This window comes from Geotrypetes seraphini, chromosome 9 (genome assembly GCF_902459505.1).
Source record: "Geotrypetes seraphini chromosome 9, aGeoSer1.1, whole genome shotgun sequence".
Lineage (NCBI taxonomy): Eukaryota > Metazoa > Chordata > Amphibia > Gymnophiona > Dermophiidae > Geotrypetes > Geotrypetes seraphini.
This window is the reverse complement of record NC_047092.1, coordinates 76717900-76736238: the sequence shown is the minus strand read 5'-3', so window position 1 is coordinate 76736238 and position 18339 is coordinate 76717900. Positions and strand designations below refer to the sequence as shown.

The 18339-nt window shown below is 42.5% G+C and overlaps 1 protein-coding gene across 5 annotated transcripts in view; it reads left to right on the top strand.

The window, feature by feature from the left end:
* The window catches only part of HMGA2 (high mobility group AT-hook 2), a 370719-nt gene that overhangs the window by 53327 nt on the left and 299053 nt on the right, over nt 1–18339 (top strand). Inside the window, exons 4-5 of one of the 5 annotated variants that reach the window (XR_004540724.1) lie at nt 14133–14238; nt 14513–14636. The exons of 3 other annotated variants lie outside the window; for them this stretch is intronic. Coding sequence is in view for 1 of the 2 variants with exons in the window: in XM_033959753.1 (XP_033815644.1) it covers nt 14513–14875 (363 nt within the window). In the remaining variant the exon portion in view is untranslated. Of the gene's footprint in view, nt 1–14132; nt 14239–14512; nt 15123–18339 lie in introns of those variants that run through there. One more of the 5 variants, XM_033959753.1, reaches the window with a different exon arrangement.

Genomic DNA, 18339 nt, shown 5'->3' with positions numbered 1-18339 from the left:
GCAAACTAATGCTGCCAGATTCAGGAAAAAAAATTTTCGATTCGATTCAGCCTATTGAATTGGTTTTTCAATTCGATTTTCCTGCCTCAGTTGGGTGATTTTTTTCAAAACTCCTGGTGGGTTTTATAGCTTTTTCACCCCCTTTGGCTTCTCCTAACCACACTGGCGCTGTGGTGTAAATAAAATAAAGAAACAAAAAGGACTTTTCCTCTCTCTGTTAAATCCTAGCTCACGTTTGCAGTCCAACACCAGCTCTGTCAGGATACACATTTCAAATCTGACATATTATAATCACAAAACAGAAAATAAAATTAATTTTTCTACCTTTTGTTGTCTGGTTATATTTCAAATCTTGTTGGTCCAAGGCTCTGGTTTTCTTCTGATAACTTGCTTGCCAGGGTCTCCTTCTTTCTTCTTTCTGCGTGCTAACCATCCATCTGCCAACTCTGTCCTCCCTTTCCATTTCCCTTCCCTCCCCAGGAAGTCTGGTATCTTTCCTTTTTTTCATCTCCCTCCACAGATCCACCTTTTCTTAACTACCCTTTCATCCGGCATCTCTCCCTCCTTCCCCACCACCCCAGAGTCCACCATCTCTCCCTTTCTTTTCCCAATTACCCTCCTATCCAGTATCTCTATCCCTCCTCCACACCATCCCTTGTGTCCAATTTCTCTCCCTTTCAGTTCCTTCCCTCCCTAAATCCCATGGTCCATCATTTCTCTCCCTCTCCTCTATTTTCAGACCCATTATTTCTTCATCCCCCCCCAAAGTTTGGCATATGCACGTCTCTTTGAACACCCCCTTCCCTCCGTGTACTTCTAAACCAGGGTCCCCCCCAAAGGCCTGTCCCCCCTTAAAGGTCTGCCTGTCCCCCCTTGAAGGCCTGTCGCACCCCCTTGTAGGCCTGTCCCACCCCTTGAAGGCCTGTCCCTCCCCCTTGTAGGCCTGTCCCCCCACCTTGAAGACCTGCCTGCCTGTCCCCCCCTTGAAGGCCTGTCCCCCCCCTTGAAGGTCTGCTCCCCCCCGAAGGCCTGTACCCCCCTGAAGGCCTGTCCCCCCCTTGAAGGCCTGTCCCACCCCCTTGAAGGCCTGTCCCACCCCCTTGTAGGCCTGTCCCCCTCCCTTGTAGGCCTGTCCCCCCCTTGAAGGCCTGCCTGCCTGTCCCCCCCTTGAAGGCCTGTCCCCCCTTGAAGGCCTGTCCCCCCCCCTTGAAGGCCTGCACCCCCCCCGAAAGTCCTGCACCCCCCTGAAGGCCTGCACCCCCCCTGAAGGCCTGTCCCACCCCCTTGTAGGCCTGTCCCCCCTTGTAGACCTGTCCCCCCTTGAAGGCCTGCCTGCCCCCCCTTGAAGGCCTGTCCCTCCCCCTTGAAGGTCTGCACCCCCCCCCGAAGGCCTGTCCCCCCCCCTTGAAGGCCTGCCTGCCTGTCACCCCCCCTCCCCCTTGAATGCCTGCCTGCCTGCCCACCCGCCCCACCCCGAAGGACCGCTCGCCCCCCTGGCCTCCCCGCACCACCTATGAAGCAGCACTAGCCTATGCTCCCAGGCCTTGCCGTTCAGTCCCCTACCACCACCACCACCCCCGAAGGACCTGCTCGCCCCACTGACCTTCCTGCACCACCTATGAAGCAGCCGCAGCAGGATCGCGACGTCAGCTATCCCTGCGCTGCTTAGGCGCTGCTTCCTGCGCCGCGTTCTCGCCCCTCCTCTGACGTCAGAGGAGGGGCGGGACCGCGGCGCAGGAAGCAGCGCCCAAGCAGCTCTGGGATAGCTGACCTCGCGATCCTGCTGCTTGCTGCTTCACAGGTGGTGCAGGAAGGTCAGTGGGGCGAGCGGTCCTTCGGGGGTGTGGGGGGACTGAACGGCAAGGCCGGGAGCACCCCTTCAGGGCTGGCACCCGGGGTGGACCGCCCCTCCCGCCCCCCCCTTGGTACGTCACTGAGTCTACTTGTCCTAAAGCAAGATTTTTGAAACATGACTCAACCTGCTGGTTTAGCAGAAATTACTCCAATTTAGCAATCTATATGGTTATTGTCCTCATTATGCTATAAGAACTTGCATGACCATCTTTGCTCCCCCCCTTGCTGAGATACTCTCTCCCATATGGATGGAGGAGGCAGATGTGATTTCTTCTGATGTTGACTGACCTCACTTTTAGAGCAATGTCAATTGACCAACTCAATCAGCTGCTCTTATGCAGTTCTTATTTTTCTCTTTGCACCAGATAACCTAGTAAGTTATAAAGATTAGGTTTACTGCCTATGCCTCAATCTGGCACTGCAATTCACAGTTAGGTACAATGAGGCATATGATTTTTTCATTCCCCCAACTTTTTCCATTTTGGAATGATATTTGGCAAAACATTAAAACTATGCTTCCAGTTTCTCTACTACTTTAGCTATTATTGTATTTTGATCACTTCTGAAGTCTCTAAATTTAACTGCACCACAGGGCATACAGTAAAACCTTGGTTTGTGAGCATAATTCGTTCCAGAAGCCTACTTGTAATCCAAAGCACTTGTATATCAAAGCGAATTTCCCTATAAGAAACAATAGAAGCTCAGACGATTCGTTCCACAACCCAAAAACTTTAATACAAAATACTATATGTACCTGTATTGCAAGACCTCGCTCATTTAGAACAGTCACTACATTCATGCAGCGTCAGAGGGAGAAGAACCATCAGCTCAGTTGTGATGATGTGATGCGTGTATACTGTATGTACTTGTATTGCAAGACATTGCTTGTATATCAAGTCAAAATTGAATAAAATGTTTTGCTTGTCTTGCAAAACACTTGCAAACCAAGTTACTTGCAATCCAAGGTTTTACTGTATATTGATATCTTTGGTGATCCAACAAATTCTCAGAAATTAGAAGTCAGCTCAAGATAATGCTATTTTTTGGTGGAATGCTGTATTGCAGTTCTATAAATTTGAAGAAATAGTGGCCTTGAAGAATCAACAGCTGACCACATTTGGTTCCATTTGGTAACCCCTTAAATTATAACTAACAATTACTTAAAAGGTTATTTGCCTGTGTGTAGTATTTATTATTCAGTGTCACTTTGCTGTGATTTTCTTCTCGCCTTTTCTTGGAGTGTATGTAGTGGTGGAATTTTTTTTGATGTACTGTTGTAGTACATTGTTTTTGGCTTTAGCTGATTTTTTTTTCTGTGAGTTATTTTAAAAATAATAGAGATTGAACTTAAAAAAAAACAACAGCATCACTACAATAATGGGATGTATCATGGTATCTATCACAGGTTCCATTAAAGTTCCTGAAATTAAAATAAACAAATAAATAAATAATTTGCAGGTAACTTTGGTGGGGAGTTGTTTGGTTTGGAGTTTGTTTTTTTTTTTTTAAGCATATTTGCTGTCTAGATGTGGAGATGGCTCTGCTAAATTACATTTAACTATGAAAGATTTTTAAGTGGTTAAACTTTAAATGAATATTCTTTGACCTTGGTATATTTGTCTACCTAGGAGTCTAAAGCCAAATTAATATTCCAGTTATAATTGCTGGTGATTTTATCAAATACATTAATGGAAAAACTCAGGAGGATCTTGAGTTGGTGTATACACACTGAATATTAATAAATCTTTTCCATGAAACAGATTTTTTAAAAAATAATAAAAATTACCATTTTTCCACAAGAACAAAACTTGTGATAGAAAAGCAAACAAATTAAAAAAAGCAAACTATACTAGCGTAATACTGTATATTCAATGAAAGTAATATTACAAATGCTCACCAATCTACACAAAAGGAATAGGGGAGGGGCTACTCCAATATCACAATATGAAAAGAAATATGTTTATAAACACAAGAGGTAAAGATAGATTGCCTAATTGACAAATATCCTTTTTACATTCTTGAGTATCAACTGCTGACATCAGTGCTGTAGTGAATTAGTCTATCTAATTTCCACAGCTAAAAGTTTATCAGAAAAAGATTTAGACCTTTTTATATTTTACTACACATCTAAAAGGAAAACTGAGCCCAAATAATACTCTCAAGTTGAAGAACCCTTGGGTGCAGAAGCATGAATTATCTTCTCTTTTTCTGAGTAAATTTAGCAACATTAAGAAACATTCTAATCTTTATACCAAGAAATTTTGTATCTTTGTCCTATTAAAGTTGCAGGGGTAGGTTTATTCTCTTCAGAAGTTTTCAAGGTTCAGTAAATCAAAAGATTCCTGTGTCCCAGTTTCAGTCACTTCTCTAATTCCTTGCTTTTTAATAGGAGAGAAATAATAAAGCTTACATAGGACTAGAATGGTTCCACCAGGAATTTGAAGAGCCTCAATCAATATTTCCTCAATATATCGTGAGGTACTATTAATATTTACCAGTATTTAGGAAAGTTAATTAGATTTTTCTTTTGAATCTTGTTTTAAACATTTTCTGTTTAGTTTATATTATGACCTTTTATCAAGTGTGCTATAGAATCTAAAAATTTCCAAAGATTTTCTAAGGTTTAGATTAGAACATCACTTCATTTTGAGTGTTCTGCAGTTGAAAAGAAAGTAAAATTTTTTTCCTATGAGAAGCGACAATGCTTGCCATATAGAATCAAAAGTAATTTTTTTTGTTGTTTTTTTCTCTTAAGACTGAGATGTGCTTCTAATCCTATAGGTCTTAAATGACATGCTTCTCCTATGAAACTGCCATTTGAACTGATGTTCTTATGGCTGAAAAACCTTACATAGAAACTACTTTTTTTAAGTGGCAGTCACTTTGCCTAGATTAGTGAGCTTTAGAATGAAATTATCCAATCCTAAATCTTATAAGCATTAAAATGAGACTTATCTTAGTCTGGGCTATGAAAGGGCTCTCATTTTATTGGCTTAAAAGGACAGAGTGCATCAGAAAGGCCACATAGCTTTTCATCTCTTTGACCCCAAAAGACTTTGTACTCCTGTGGTAAAGGGTATACTGTACTAGTATCCTGGAAACCAACTCTGTTATGATTAGACTGTATTCCTTTAACCAGTACAGTCAAGTCTTATCAAATTATGAGTGCTACCATAATTTTAAATTCATTAACCAGAGATCATCTGCAAAACAGCTATTTGCTCCTGCCTCCATAACTTCAGTTCACAGTGCTGCCTGGACTAGTTTTCAGTCAGAGACTTTGTGTTATGCTCTTATGTTCTTATTCAGTCAAGCAATGCTGATTAATCCTTTTGTGATGTATTCAGCTCACACATTATCATGTCATTGGGCTGTGCCTCAATACTAGGACAATCACCTAAGAAACTAGAGCAACCCTTAGCTTGGGAGTCACTCATTTAAATCCTGCTCATCGATGGAGAAAACAAAGTTCCTTAGGTATTATTTATAGACAACAGGACCAATCATGTACACAATCCAACTTGTCTGAATTTTAAAATAACTGAACAGAATAAGGGACTTTTGCGTGCAGGAAGGGTTGCACACATTTAGAACATAACACTAGTTCTGAGCTTTGAGAGAGCTGTTCTGTACTGGTGCTGTTGGATAGCATTACCCTCTTGAGTACCCAATTAATTCTGCCATCTATAGGGAATGCCTGTTACAGTTAAGCAACTTAGCTTTTTTTCTGTGTTCTGGTTACAATCCAACTTTTGTTTGGAAGATAAACCTTGAAGAAATCCTGGATTCTAGGCTTGATTAAATCTGAATGTTGTTCTTTCTCAGTTGTCCCAATGTTAATCTCTCTGGAGCTTGTTTCCTGGATTGCAAGTTGCAATTTCAATAGGGATTCTTTTCTAAGTTTCTACTATTATGATAGCCCACTTAGTTCTACAGGGAAACTGAAGGGTGCTGGTCTCTTGAAAAATCCATAATGGGCCAGCTAGTTTTCTGAATAGTTGGAAGATGAAAACCAGTTGGTTTTATTAGTGGAGTGCCCTTTTCAGCCTGAACAAGAGCACAACAGTAAAGGTTTTGTATAGGAGACCAAGGATAGAATTCAATATTCTCTTGCATGGGAATCGACCCCACCAGGGTTTGAAACATCACGTTTCCTGGCTATTTATGAAGGCAGATTTGGGTATAATGACCTTTTCTCCAAAATATGTATACAAATATGAAGGTTTCCACTGTTCCTGGATTTTTTTAAATTAGAGTTAAGAGCAGAAGATAGCCACTTCCCCAAAACTGAATTTGTAAACCGTTAACCCCAATCACAAACTATGAATAGCCCATTCAATTTATGGAATTTTTCTAATTCTTTGTAAGCCGCATGGCACTTCAAGGCCCTGTAGCATACGAACTGTTGTTATTATCATTAAGGTTCCCATTATCAGATGTACACTGCTATACCCTGTAATTCGCTGTATGTACAGTTTCTCTTTATTGTAAACCGCCTAGAAGTCGCAAGATTGTTGGCGGTATATAAGAATAAAAGTTATTATTACTACACACAAGGCAGTGTCAAAAGTGACTATGATATTGTCTTATCTGTGTTTCTTGCTCAGGTGTGTGTCTATTTTAATACATAGATTGATAAACTCATTTATCTTTGAACTGGAAGAGGTCTACTCGAGCCAATTCATATTTGTTTTTGTCCATCATTCTCATATAGAATTGATACAGCTATGTAGGTTTGTTCAGGCAGGTTTTGTGATCAGCTATTCCTTGCTATAGTCGCTGTTGCACAACTCTGCAGTACAAGCCCATGAAAATTATTAAATATTTGAGATACAAGTAGCAGAGCTCAGTTTAACAATAATGGGTTGTATAGTTCCCAAGGGTGAGTCTTGTATTGAGGCTTCTTTTTTACTGTCACTCTTTCACTGAGAGGTTCTACAAATACAAAGTAAATTAGAACCAGCACAGGTCGTTGAAGCCCAAGGACGATCAGGCCTAGTATTGAATTGTTCTGGAAGAAAGATTATGGCTCAACAGAGAATGTCAGTTTCCACTTGTAATTGGGCCTCAGCCAGCATAATAATATGTCTTCCCACAGACTTGAGGTGGAATGGTCAGCCCGTCCTTGCTTTCTTCATGAAGCTCTATACCTTGCAAAAAGCCATTCTTGTACAATTCCCCTTTAATCTGGGACCAGTAGGTTTATGCATCATTTGCCGCCAGGCACTGTAGGAAGCCTCAGATGATTGAAGTCTTAACTCCTCCCTCTGCTAGCATATCCTGGAGCTTGCCCCTAAGACACTAGTCTTGCTTTCTACAAGCTAGCCTTTAGGAGCTTATCTCTTCTGCTTTTCTTTCTTTTGCTAGTTTTCAGTATTTTTTTTCGGTATTTCCTTTGCAGGTTTGCCCTCATGCTGTGGAGGTTCCCCGTGGTGACATCCTTGTGGTGAAAGATTGCAGACTGTTGGAGAATGTGTGCTTATGGGGGGGGGGGTTCCCTGTGTGGCAGTAAACTCCCCAGACAGCCTGCAGAACAGATTGGGGCTCTGAGATCAGAAGCTAGCTCACCCCAGGTTTTTCTAGAGATTCCTGTTCCTTTCCCGGGCCATTTTATTGCAAAATCGGTACCCATGATGGCCATCTTGGATTTTTCCTGATTTGAATAAAACTATATATTTTTTTATAGTTAGGAGCTTCGTTTTTGCTCCAAACTTCACAGATATCTTCCCAGGTTGGGATGGAATGGATTCATTCTTCATTTGTGGCGGATGACAGTCGGATGCGCAACTGTGTTCCACATGCGCTATGGCCTGTGAGGGGGCGAAGTTTGCACGGATGTGGTGCTTTCCACCTCAGGGCACACCCTCCTTGAGCCTTCTGCCCCAGTTTCCATGAAATCACGTCTGGGGGTTCTCGGGAGAGCGTTGGCAGAGTATAGGTGAAACACAAGGATAGTTCTGGAGAAAAGCCTCATGTTTTCCAACACCCTGAGTCTGAGGCGCACAGGGTGGCTGTCGCTGCGGGAGATCTTTTTTCCCCGGAATTTGTGAATATGCTCTATCAGGCATACTTAGTTAAGAAGTCTATGCCTGTGGTCACCCCACAGACATCTGGGCCATCTGTGGGGACTACACCTCCGGCTGAACCCAAGTCTTTCACTTTGTTCCCCAGCGGGGACACCAGAACAGAAAAGGGTGATACCCATGATTGTGTCGGACACTCTCTCGATCCCTCTGCTTTTGCAGAGAAAACCAAAAAAACTCTGGAGTGACGATGTTCCAAAATGGACTTTATTTGAAAGTGTCAAAGTTCCAAAGGTACATTGAAATCATCCATATAAATTAAATTCATCCACATAAAAATAAATCCATCCACAAAAAAAATAGGTTATCCACATAAAAGCCTTAAAGGACCTAATCCGCTAGGGATACAGGACCCAACACGGTCCGCATTTTGACAAAAAATCTTCTTCAGGGGTCCCTGGGGGTCCTACAAAGGTGAATACATGGGAAATAATTGTATGGTGAACCGGAAGTTTCTTTAATAATATTTAGAGCTGCTGATTGAGAGATCATTGTGTATAGTGAACTAATGTCTAAATTCACCAAATAAGTGCCTTCTGAAAGGTGTCTCATATTTTCCATCATTCTCAAAAGATGGGAAGAGTCTTTTATAAAGGAAGGTATCTTCTTTACTTCAGTCATCAAAAAATAATCAATAAATTTTGACAGCAGCTCTAGTATTAAATTTTTAGTAGAGACTATTGGGCATCCTGGGAGAGATTGAAGATTTTATGCACTTTTGATAGTAAGTAAATTTTTGGTGTATTTGGAGGCTCTTCACGCAAAAAGGTTGCTTCTTTCTTTGTAGTCATTTTCCTCTTCATCCCTTCTTCAACCAAACTTTTACGGCCTCTTTTACAAAGCCGCGCTAGTGGCTGTCGTGCGGCAACAGCACCAAAGCCATTTAAATCTCTGTGTGCTTCGGGGCTGTTAGTGCAGTGCAGCCGCTAACGCGGCTTTGTAAAAGAGTCCGTTAATTTCTAGTTTAAGATGTTCTATAGGATCCATATCAAGTTCCATATAGGCTACTTCATCATGATATTTATCCCGGTCTTGTATAATGATCGCCCCTCCTTTGTCCGCTTTAGTAATTATGATGCTATTGTTTTGAAGCTCTTTTAGTGCTAAAAATTCAGATTTTGTAAGGTTAAATGTCCTTTTCTCTCAATAATAATGTTTTTCTAAAATTTCCAAATCTCGAAGTACCATATCTCTATATGTTACTAGAAATGGTTTAAGAACCCCAGAGTGACATCATTTGGAATCCAATTTCATTATAGATATATCAACATACGGAGGATATTCTTCAAAGAAAAGTTTTAGTTGTATTTTCTGAAAGAAACAAAAAAAAAAAGCTATCCACATCCGAATTGGAACATACAAAACCCAATCCCAATTTTAGCATTATCCTGGATCTCAAAGCAGTCATTGCTTCAGTGGCATCAGGGGAGTTTCTGGCCTGTCTTGATCTCACGGTGGCGTATCTTCATGTCCCTGTTTTTCTGGCACACAGGCAGTTTCTCCGGTATCATGTCCTGGAGCAGCACTTTGTTTGTGACTCTTCCCTTCGGATTGGCAACGATGCCCAGAACCTTCACCAAGGTGATGGTGGTAGTGACACCGCATCTCTGCTCTATGGGTGTCCTGGCCAATTCGTATCTGGACGATTGGCTGATCAGAGCTCCCTCTCTGGCTGAGGGGATCCAGGTGGTTCACTTGCTGCAGAGTCTGGGCAGGGTGATCAGCCTTCCGAAGAGTTTCCTGGAGCCCACCCAGGATTTGGTATACCTGGGGATCCGCTTTCACACAGGACAGAAAAAGTGTTCATTCCAATATCCCATCAAGAGAAGATTTAGAAAGTCATCAAAGACCTTCTGTTTACTCAGACCCTGACAGCTTGGTAGTATCTCCAGGTCCTGGGGCTCATGGTGGCGACATTTGATGTAGTTCTATGGGCCAGAGCCAAACTCCCAGCCTTGTAGGAGGCTCTGTTGTCCTGATGGAATCCGCAGCAGGACCCATTGCTTGCCGTCCTGCCTTGGATGGCGGTGGCATGCTGCTGCATAGCGTGGTGGTTGCATCCCCTGTCACAGACCAGGTGTCTTCTGCTCCAGATTTTGGATTGAGTGACTGTCTACGAACACGAGTCTCTCCAGCTAGGATTGTAGTCTATATGTCTGTTGCGGTGCAGGGCCAGTGCGCACCCTCAGAGAGCGCAAGTGGTTGATCAATTGCCTGGAACCAAGGGTGATTAGTCTGGCCCTCTTGCATTTCCAAGGTCGTCTCAGTCATTGAGCTATACAATTGTTCTTTGACATTGCCAAGGCGGTAGCTTATGTCAACCGGCAAGAGGGCACGAGGCATCCCTCCCCGAATGTGGAGACTCGGTTGCTCTTTTGCTTGGCGGAAAGACACCTGGTAGCACTGTCCACAGATCAAGAGGCAGGCGTGGACAATGTTCAGGCATACTTTCTCAGTTGCCAGACACTGGACCTCAGTGAGTGGTTTCTCCCGGATAGCAATCGAGTGCATAGTGCATTGAAGAGGGGGCACCAGTGTTTGACCTCATGATGACCACTGAGAACAAGAAGGCTGATCGGTTTACAATCATCGTCAAGAGGCCAGCAGCAACAGCCTGGACGCTCTGGTGCAGTCCTGACTACAGGAAGGTCTTTTTTAATGCCTTCTCTCCGTGGCACATATTATGGTATCTGTTACATCGAATCTTGTTGGCTCCTGATTGGCCAGGGCAGTTGTGATATGCCAACCTGGTGGGGTCCCAGCAGGGCTGGGGCTGCAGTTAGCCTGTTACCCTTGTCTCCTCATGCAGGGGTCAATCACTCTGCAGGGGCCGATTGCTCTGCAGGACTTAGACCGCTTTGGTCTTACAGCATGACTCTTGAGCGAGTGGCCTTGATGGCCCAGGGCTGTTCTACTGCTGTGATAGCTACGTTGCTTCACACCAAATGGATGTCCATGGTGGCGGCCTATGCGAAAGCTTGGTGGTGCTACCAAGCATGGTGCACCAGCCGACAGGAGGATCCTTCTTCTCCCTCGGTTCCTCGGGTGCTGTAGTTTCTACAGTATGGCCTGAAAAAGGGCCTTGCAGTGGCTTCCCTATGGGTTCAGATTGCAGGTTTGTCCTGCCTGGGCCCTATTGCCTTGAGGGGATCGTTGGTGGTTCATCCAGACGTGGTCCATTTTCTAAGGGGCATGGTTTGTCTGAGGTCTCCTTTGTGCCTCATTTGTCTGATGTGGAATCAGGGTGCGGGTTCATTCTACCAGAGGGGTTCCTCTTCCTGGGCAGAGGTTTTTCAGAGGTGTCTCTGGATAAGATTTGCAGGGCTGCTATGGTCCTTGTACACCTTCACCAAGTTTTGCAGGTTTGATGTGGCAGTCAAGCAGGATGACACTTTTGATTCCTCGGTGTTAGCAGCAAGCTCATCAGTCCCACCTTGATGTTTTCTGGACTGCTCTGTTATGTCCCACTGGTCCCGGAATAAAGGGGGATTGCACAAGAAAGAAAGATTAGGTGCTTACCTTTGCTAATCTTCTTTCTTGTAAATCCTCCCTTTATTCCGGGAACCTGCCCTATGCATGCTTGAAGTACTGGTAAGCTGGATTTAAGTTGCAGACCAGCCTTTATAAGAGTGCCATCTGACTGGATATAGGGGGGGGGGGGTCGAGGGTCCCTGGTTTAGTGACCCCTTCTAACAGTACAAGCTGTCTTTCTTTATAGCACTGGTTTTGTTATTCAGATTTATATTGTTTCATGACCTGTTTTCTATTGTTGCTGTTTTGCATATGTTAATATGAGAAGAATTGATTTGTTTGGTGGGGAGTTCCCCGTTTCCCTCTCGCTCTTGTTTATTATCTTCTGTTCCTGGCTGCTTAGTGTCTAAGGGACATGCTCCAGGATATTCTAGCAGAGGGAGGAGTTAAGACTTCAATCATCTGAGGCCTGGCTGCAACAGATGCATAAACCCACTAGTCCCGGAATAAAGGGAGAATTAACAAGAAAGAAGATTAGCAAAGATAAGAACCTAATCTTTCGTTAGTTTTTGCTGAGAACTTCATGCCATCCCTATCAGGTCCTCTTGAGTACACTCATGGGTTCCTGAAGAAGATTCAAAAGGATCAGGGACACTTAATTTCAGGTTAGTTTGAGTAATAGTACATATAGGCGAGCTTTGGTTATGGCAACAAGAAATCAGTGGTTCTAGCCCTCAACCACATCTTAAGAGAGTTCACAAGCAGGCAGGTCCAAGTATAGGGCACAGGTAGAAAGATTTCTTACAGAATGCAGTTCCATAGCAGTATAATTCAGCATCTTGTTGCTGGGAACAAAACTGTTCACAGGAACTCCTATTCATTGATCCTCCAATAGGATTGTCCAGAAAAAACTAAAGTTGGGTAAACTGTGCAAATTGAAGTTTTCCTATGAATTTGATTGTGCTTGATCAGAAAATTACATTTTTCTTTTAAAGTCCATCCTTGGGTCACTCAAAGCCACTGATTACATAAACCTTTGTTTTTCTTAAAACTTGCTGTTTTTGCTTAATGGAACAAATTTCTTGATTACATAGCTATAACTTTTATACATTGAAAAAAAGACATTTTATGCAAAAAAAAAAATCTAGCTTTATTTTATTAAATGAACCTTCAATATCTACTTTGTTTTGGAAAATAACAGAAATTTAACATACAGTGGAATCTTGGTTTACGAGCATAATTCGTTCCAGAAGCATGCTTGTAAACCAAATTACTTGTATATCAAAGCGAGTTTCCCCATAGGAAGTAAGGGAAACTCGCTTGATTGGTTCCACCCCCCTGCAGCACTGCTCTACCCCACCCCTGAGGCCACTTTTGCACTTCCACATCCCCCCCCCCCGTGATCCAGCATGGCCCCCCTTTTGTGAACGCCCGCCCGCCCAAACTGAAGCCTTACCCCCATCTGGCACCAGCACACAGCACCAACGCACAGGAGGTGCCGGTGCCCGAAGATCGTGCTGCTTGCCAGACTGGGCCTTGAGCATCTGCGCATGCTCAAGGCCTTCTGGCTTCCGCCTCTCTCCGAGATTCTCAGAAAGAACAAGAGCCAGAAAGCCTTGAGCATGCACAGATGCTCAAGGCCCAGTCCGACAAGCAGCACGATCTTTGGGCACCGGCACTAGCTCCTCCTGTGGGTTGGTGCTGCATGCTGGTGCCAGAAGGGGGTAAGGTTTCAGTTTGGATGTTCACGAGGTGGGGCAATGTCAATTAGCGGGGGGAGAGGGGGGCGGCGTTCACAGTAGGGGGAGGCGATGCCAGTTTGCGGGTGGGGGACTCACAAATCGAGTCAACACTCAGTTTGCGAGTCACGATTTGCAAAAATGTTTTGCTCGTCTTGCAAAACACTCGCAAACTGTGGTACTCGCAAACCGAGGTTGACTGTACTTAGCTAATAGCTAAACCCATACACTTTGGTATAGTCATCTACCAATGGTGATCCAAACACTCAATCATTCAATGTCTTCTTGAGATAAGATAGAGCCTGTGATGTTGTTCAACTCCTTGCAACGGCCTCAGGCTGCACTGGGCGTGTGTGGTGATGCCAGTGACAAAGTCAGTTGTCAGTTTAACACCTCACTTGGCTGTGTCGTTAACCACCTTCACTGTGTTGACAAACTGTTCATCAGTATGAAAGTTTGGATCTTCAGACCACCCGTTCATTGGCTTTGCCAACCATTCATTGGTGTGAAACAGGAAATGTGATTCAGGTGCAACCAAGTTTCCCAGTGACTTGATTTGGTTTACCTGCTTGAAAATCAGCTTGCCCCCTACGAAACTGTTCAGGCCCTGGTGTGTTCAACAACTTTGAAGCAATGTCCTATAGAATTTGTTTGATTTCTGTATGACGACGTATCCCAGAAATTCTTTCACATATATCTAATGTCAGATTTAGTTATAGTTACACATTTAATCTTGTCCTTAGCATAATGATGGCATTATCACCTGTTTAGGGCAAAATAATCATCTGATTTTAAAGGAAAAAGTGGATTTTGGTGATGCTTATATTCATTGGCTTTGAGTGACCTTAGGATGGACCTTAAAAATTGTACAAAACATATTTTGTGATCAAGCACATACAAATTCATGGGAAAAGCTTCAATTAATATTGTTTCTCCAATTTTAACTTTTTTCTGGACAACTCTAATCTTCCAATCAATCCAACAGATGCTGTCGATGAGATCTTTTCCCCTGGGGCTTTAGTCTGTTCCTGAGCTACTGACCTGAGCTGCCCTGGTTCAAACCCTGCTGTGACCAGATCTCACAATTACAGGTAATAATCACAAAACAGTGTTTTGATGATTTTTTCAGGATATTAAAGCATTAGAACTTTATAAGTAACAAAATGTTCTGTAAACATTAGCTATCCTTAATGTGAAATTTGCTTTCCATGTGTATATCCACACCTTAGAAAGATTTTCACAATAGAGAGGAGATGTCTACAAAGGTTTATAAAGGCTCTCTATACTACTTTTGAGAAGCTAAAGAAAGCTGTCTAAGTTCTGTTCTAACTTGATTTTTAACAGGCCATCTTTGTCTTCTAATAGATACTTCCAGCTCGGAGACAGCTATCCCAGAAGACTCTTTTCCGTCGACAAATACAGAATCCTCCTCAGAATGTGCTGCCCAAGACTTCTCACTGGTCACCCCCTTCCTCTTCACATACCCCCGTAGGGCCATCCTCATTTTGGCCACAGGTGAGTCATGAGGAAATTCCTCTAGCAGAACCCAGTTCTGACACATCTGGTGGGTCTGTTCTGGAGCAGATCCTTCATCATGTGTGGAGCATGCGGACAGACATGAGGGGCCTAGTTGGAGAGATGCGGACTCTCAATATCATTCTGGAACGGATAGCCACTGCTCAGGAACAGATTGCGTGTTCCTCAGCATCTGCAACATCAACCCCTTAAAGGCGAGATCACCTTTGAGCTGGCTCAGTGGTCACTTGGTGAATGTGTATGATTCATAGGATTCTACCTATAAATTGTATACTCTCATTAAGTTGGAAGCCCAACATGACAATTGCACAATCAAAAGACTGTGGTTGCCATTACCTGTTTTACAGGTCTCCCTGTGGCCTACCCTTTATTTTGCTTTTTGTGTCCCTAATCTTTATTGTAAATAGTTTTGTAAAAATAAATTATTTTTGTTTTTATACTTCTTGTGTATGGTATTTATTGACAAACAAAGGTAATATGCCTAAGTACAAGGACAGATGGCAGTTTCCATAAGGTTTTTATGCAAGTAAACAGGTTTATCTGCATAAAATGCTTTCTGAAAATTGCCTTCTCGCCAAAGGTAAAATTATGTGCATTGTTTTACACAATATGTGGTTTTGCCTGCATAAAAACGTAAGCAAAATTAAATTAGGGGAAGTATGCATACGTGTAGTGAGTGCTTTTTCAATTCTAGGATTTTGTACCTGCATCAGGAACAAGATATACAGATGCAGAAGTATTTGTGGTATGTGTACCACACACATTTTCAAATGAAAACTCCCTTGGAGTTCCCTAGGTACGAATTACTACTGGGCTAGCATACACCATGGGCAGTATTAAAACTGACACCCCTTCCTTTCCTCCCACCCCCATATGTGCATGAGAGATTAATTTCAAGTTATGATATATAGTTTTACAAACAGAGATGACATATTGGAAACAGGAATAAAGTAACCAAATATAAGCTGCAGCGAGGACCTGAATATCTATAAGTGAGAAAGATAATACCATGATTGAGTTCTCCAGACAGTGACATTATAATTTTATTTTGTTTATGCAGGCATTATGGACCAAATGTATTAAGATGTTTTTCTATAGAAATTGTGGAAAGGCCTATAGTAATTATAGTCTAAGCTAAGCTCGGGTCATCGGGCCATTTTACTCCAATTTGATATCTCCGCAGCCTTCGACTCAGTGGACCACCAATTGCTACTACCCAAACTCTCGTAAATCGGAATAACAGGAACTGTATTGAAATGGTTCGCAGACTTCCTACAAAATCACGAATACATGGTCAAAAAGCAAGAATCATACTCCAACCCCTGGAAGGCATTCTGTGGTGTCCCATGAGGCTCCCCATTATCCCCAATCCTATTCAATTTATTCATGAGCTCACTAGGCCACATCAAAATGGAAGTTGAAACTATATTGTCGTATGCCGGCGACCTCCTCCTCCTCATCCCCATAACCAATAACCATCCCAATATTGCCAGAAAAATCTCAAACAATATAGATAAAATTCAAACCTGGGCAACGAACAGCAAGTTGAAACTGAACGCCACTAAGACCAAAGCCATTGGTTTCCGCACCGCACAACATAATGTCATACCTAACCTCACTCTTTCATCAAGTATCACTCTCATAATGGAAAAATCCACCAAGGTACTAGGCTGCATCTTAGACGACACTCTCACAATGGAACCACAAATATCTAACCTTCGGAAAAAGACCATCTACACTATGCATCAACTACGACTCACAAGACCATGCTTCTACCCACATCACTTTGCTCTGATTGTTCAGATGATGTTCCTACCCCAACTGGACTATTGCAACCCCCCTACCTTGGCATCAACATCGCTCTTATCCACAAACTACAACTCATTCAGAACACAGCCGTTATACTAATCTACAAATTAAAGAAATTTGAGTCAATTACAACTTTCATCAGGCAACTACATTGTCTCCCAATATCATCCCAAATAATCTTTGAATCATCATGTATCCTACACCAGATCCTATACGGAAGGTCAGCAGCCCCTCTCATCCAATTATTCTCTAATGTTTGGTCGACATCAAAAAGAATCCTTAACAGAGTCCAACTAAACCTACCATCCACAAAATACCTCCACTACAAACTAATTTTCCACTCTATGCTAACCTATCTGGGTGTAAAAATCTGGAATGACCTACCAAATGCTATCAGGAAAGAGACAAACTATACTAGATTCAGAAAAAACCTGAAGACTCACCTTTTTGACAACTAACTATAGGCTAGATTGACTAAAGTCCACAAATCGATCCTATTCGTGTCCTATCCATTTCTGAGTCATTCTGGATGATTGATTCAGTAAAGCTTGTCCATGCAAATAATCAAATCATAAACATGCCCCCATTCGTGCACACGTCTTGCTGTAACATCGATCAACGTGCATGCGCACTGTATCATTGTTAGTTTTGAAGCACATAACGCATGCACTAGCTCTTTAGGACTTCACTGCATAGAAATGTGGCGAGGTTTAATCGCAGACATCATTGGCGGGCTCCGAATGCGCCTACCACAAAGCATTGTTGTCATAAAAATGCAGAATAAGAACTGTAGTTTTACCAACCTCTCCTCGGCATACTCTGGTTCCAAAAGAAGCAGATAGGGTAGCTGACTAGCGCCGTCCATTTCTCTTAGGAAAAGAACTGTTAAGTTGCTAGAAGGCACAACAGTTAACAGCAGTTGAATGCGCTGGGATCACGGGCTGTTATATAAAGCTTATGAATCCCAGGAGGCTGTGCAGCTCTTTCTGTCATGAAGCACAAAGCAACCAAAGGCGATCCCGTGATGTCAGATGCACGTGACAATCTATATGGAAGGAAGAGGGGGGAGGGATAGCTGGGCCTTAAAAGTTATTTTTGATTTTTTTTTTTTTTTAAATGTGGCATTGATATATGAAATGTACAATGCTCAAGGAGAGCATGGGGGGTTAATCTGTGATTTTCTCGCCATGCACATTACAAATCCAAGATTCACTCCCGTGCTCTCTATGCGCATTCCAAAAAAAAAAAATATATATATTTCTAACGCTTATGTACATGAAAGTTTACATATACAGTAAAACCTTGGTTTGCGGGCATAATTTGTTCCAGAAGCATGCTTGTAATCCAAAGCACTCATATATCAAAGCAAATTTCCCCATAGGAAATAATAGAAACTCAGACGATTTGTTCCACAACCCAAAAACATTAATACAAAATATTATATGTGCTTGTATTGCAAGACCTCGCTTGTTTAGAACAGTCACTCCACTCTTGCAGCGTCAGAGAGAGAAGAACCATCGTCTCAGTTGTGATGATGTGACACGTATATACTATATGTACTCGTATTGTAAGACTTTGCTTGTTTAGAACAGTTACTACACTCTTGCGGCATCAGAGAGAGAAGAGCCATCAGTTCAGTTGTGATGTGTATATACTGTATGTACTTGTATTACAAGACATTGTTTGAATGTCAAGTTAAAATATAATAAAATGTTTTGCTTGTCTTGAAAAACACTTGCAAATCAAGTTACTTGCATTCCAAGGGCTTACTGTATTTAAAGTTTAGATATATTTTGGATTTTTTGCGGGGTAGATATATATTTTTAATGGGGTTCTTAACATCCATG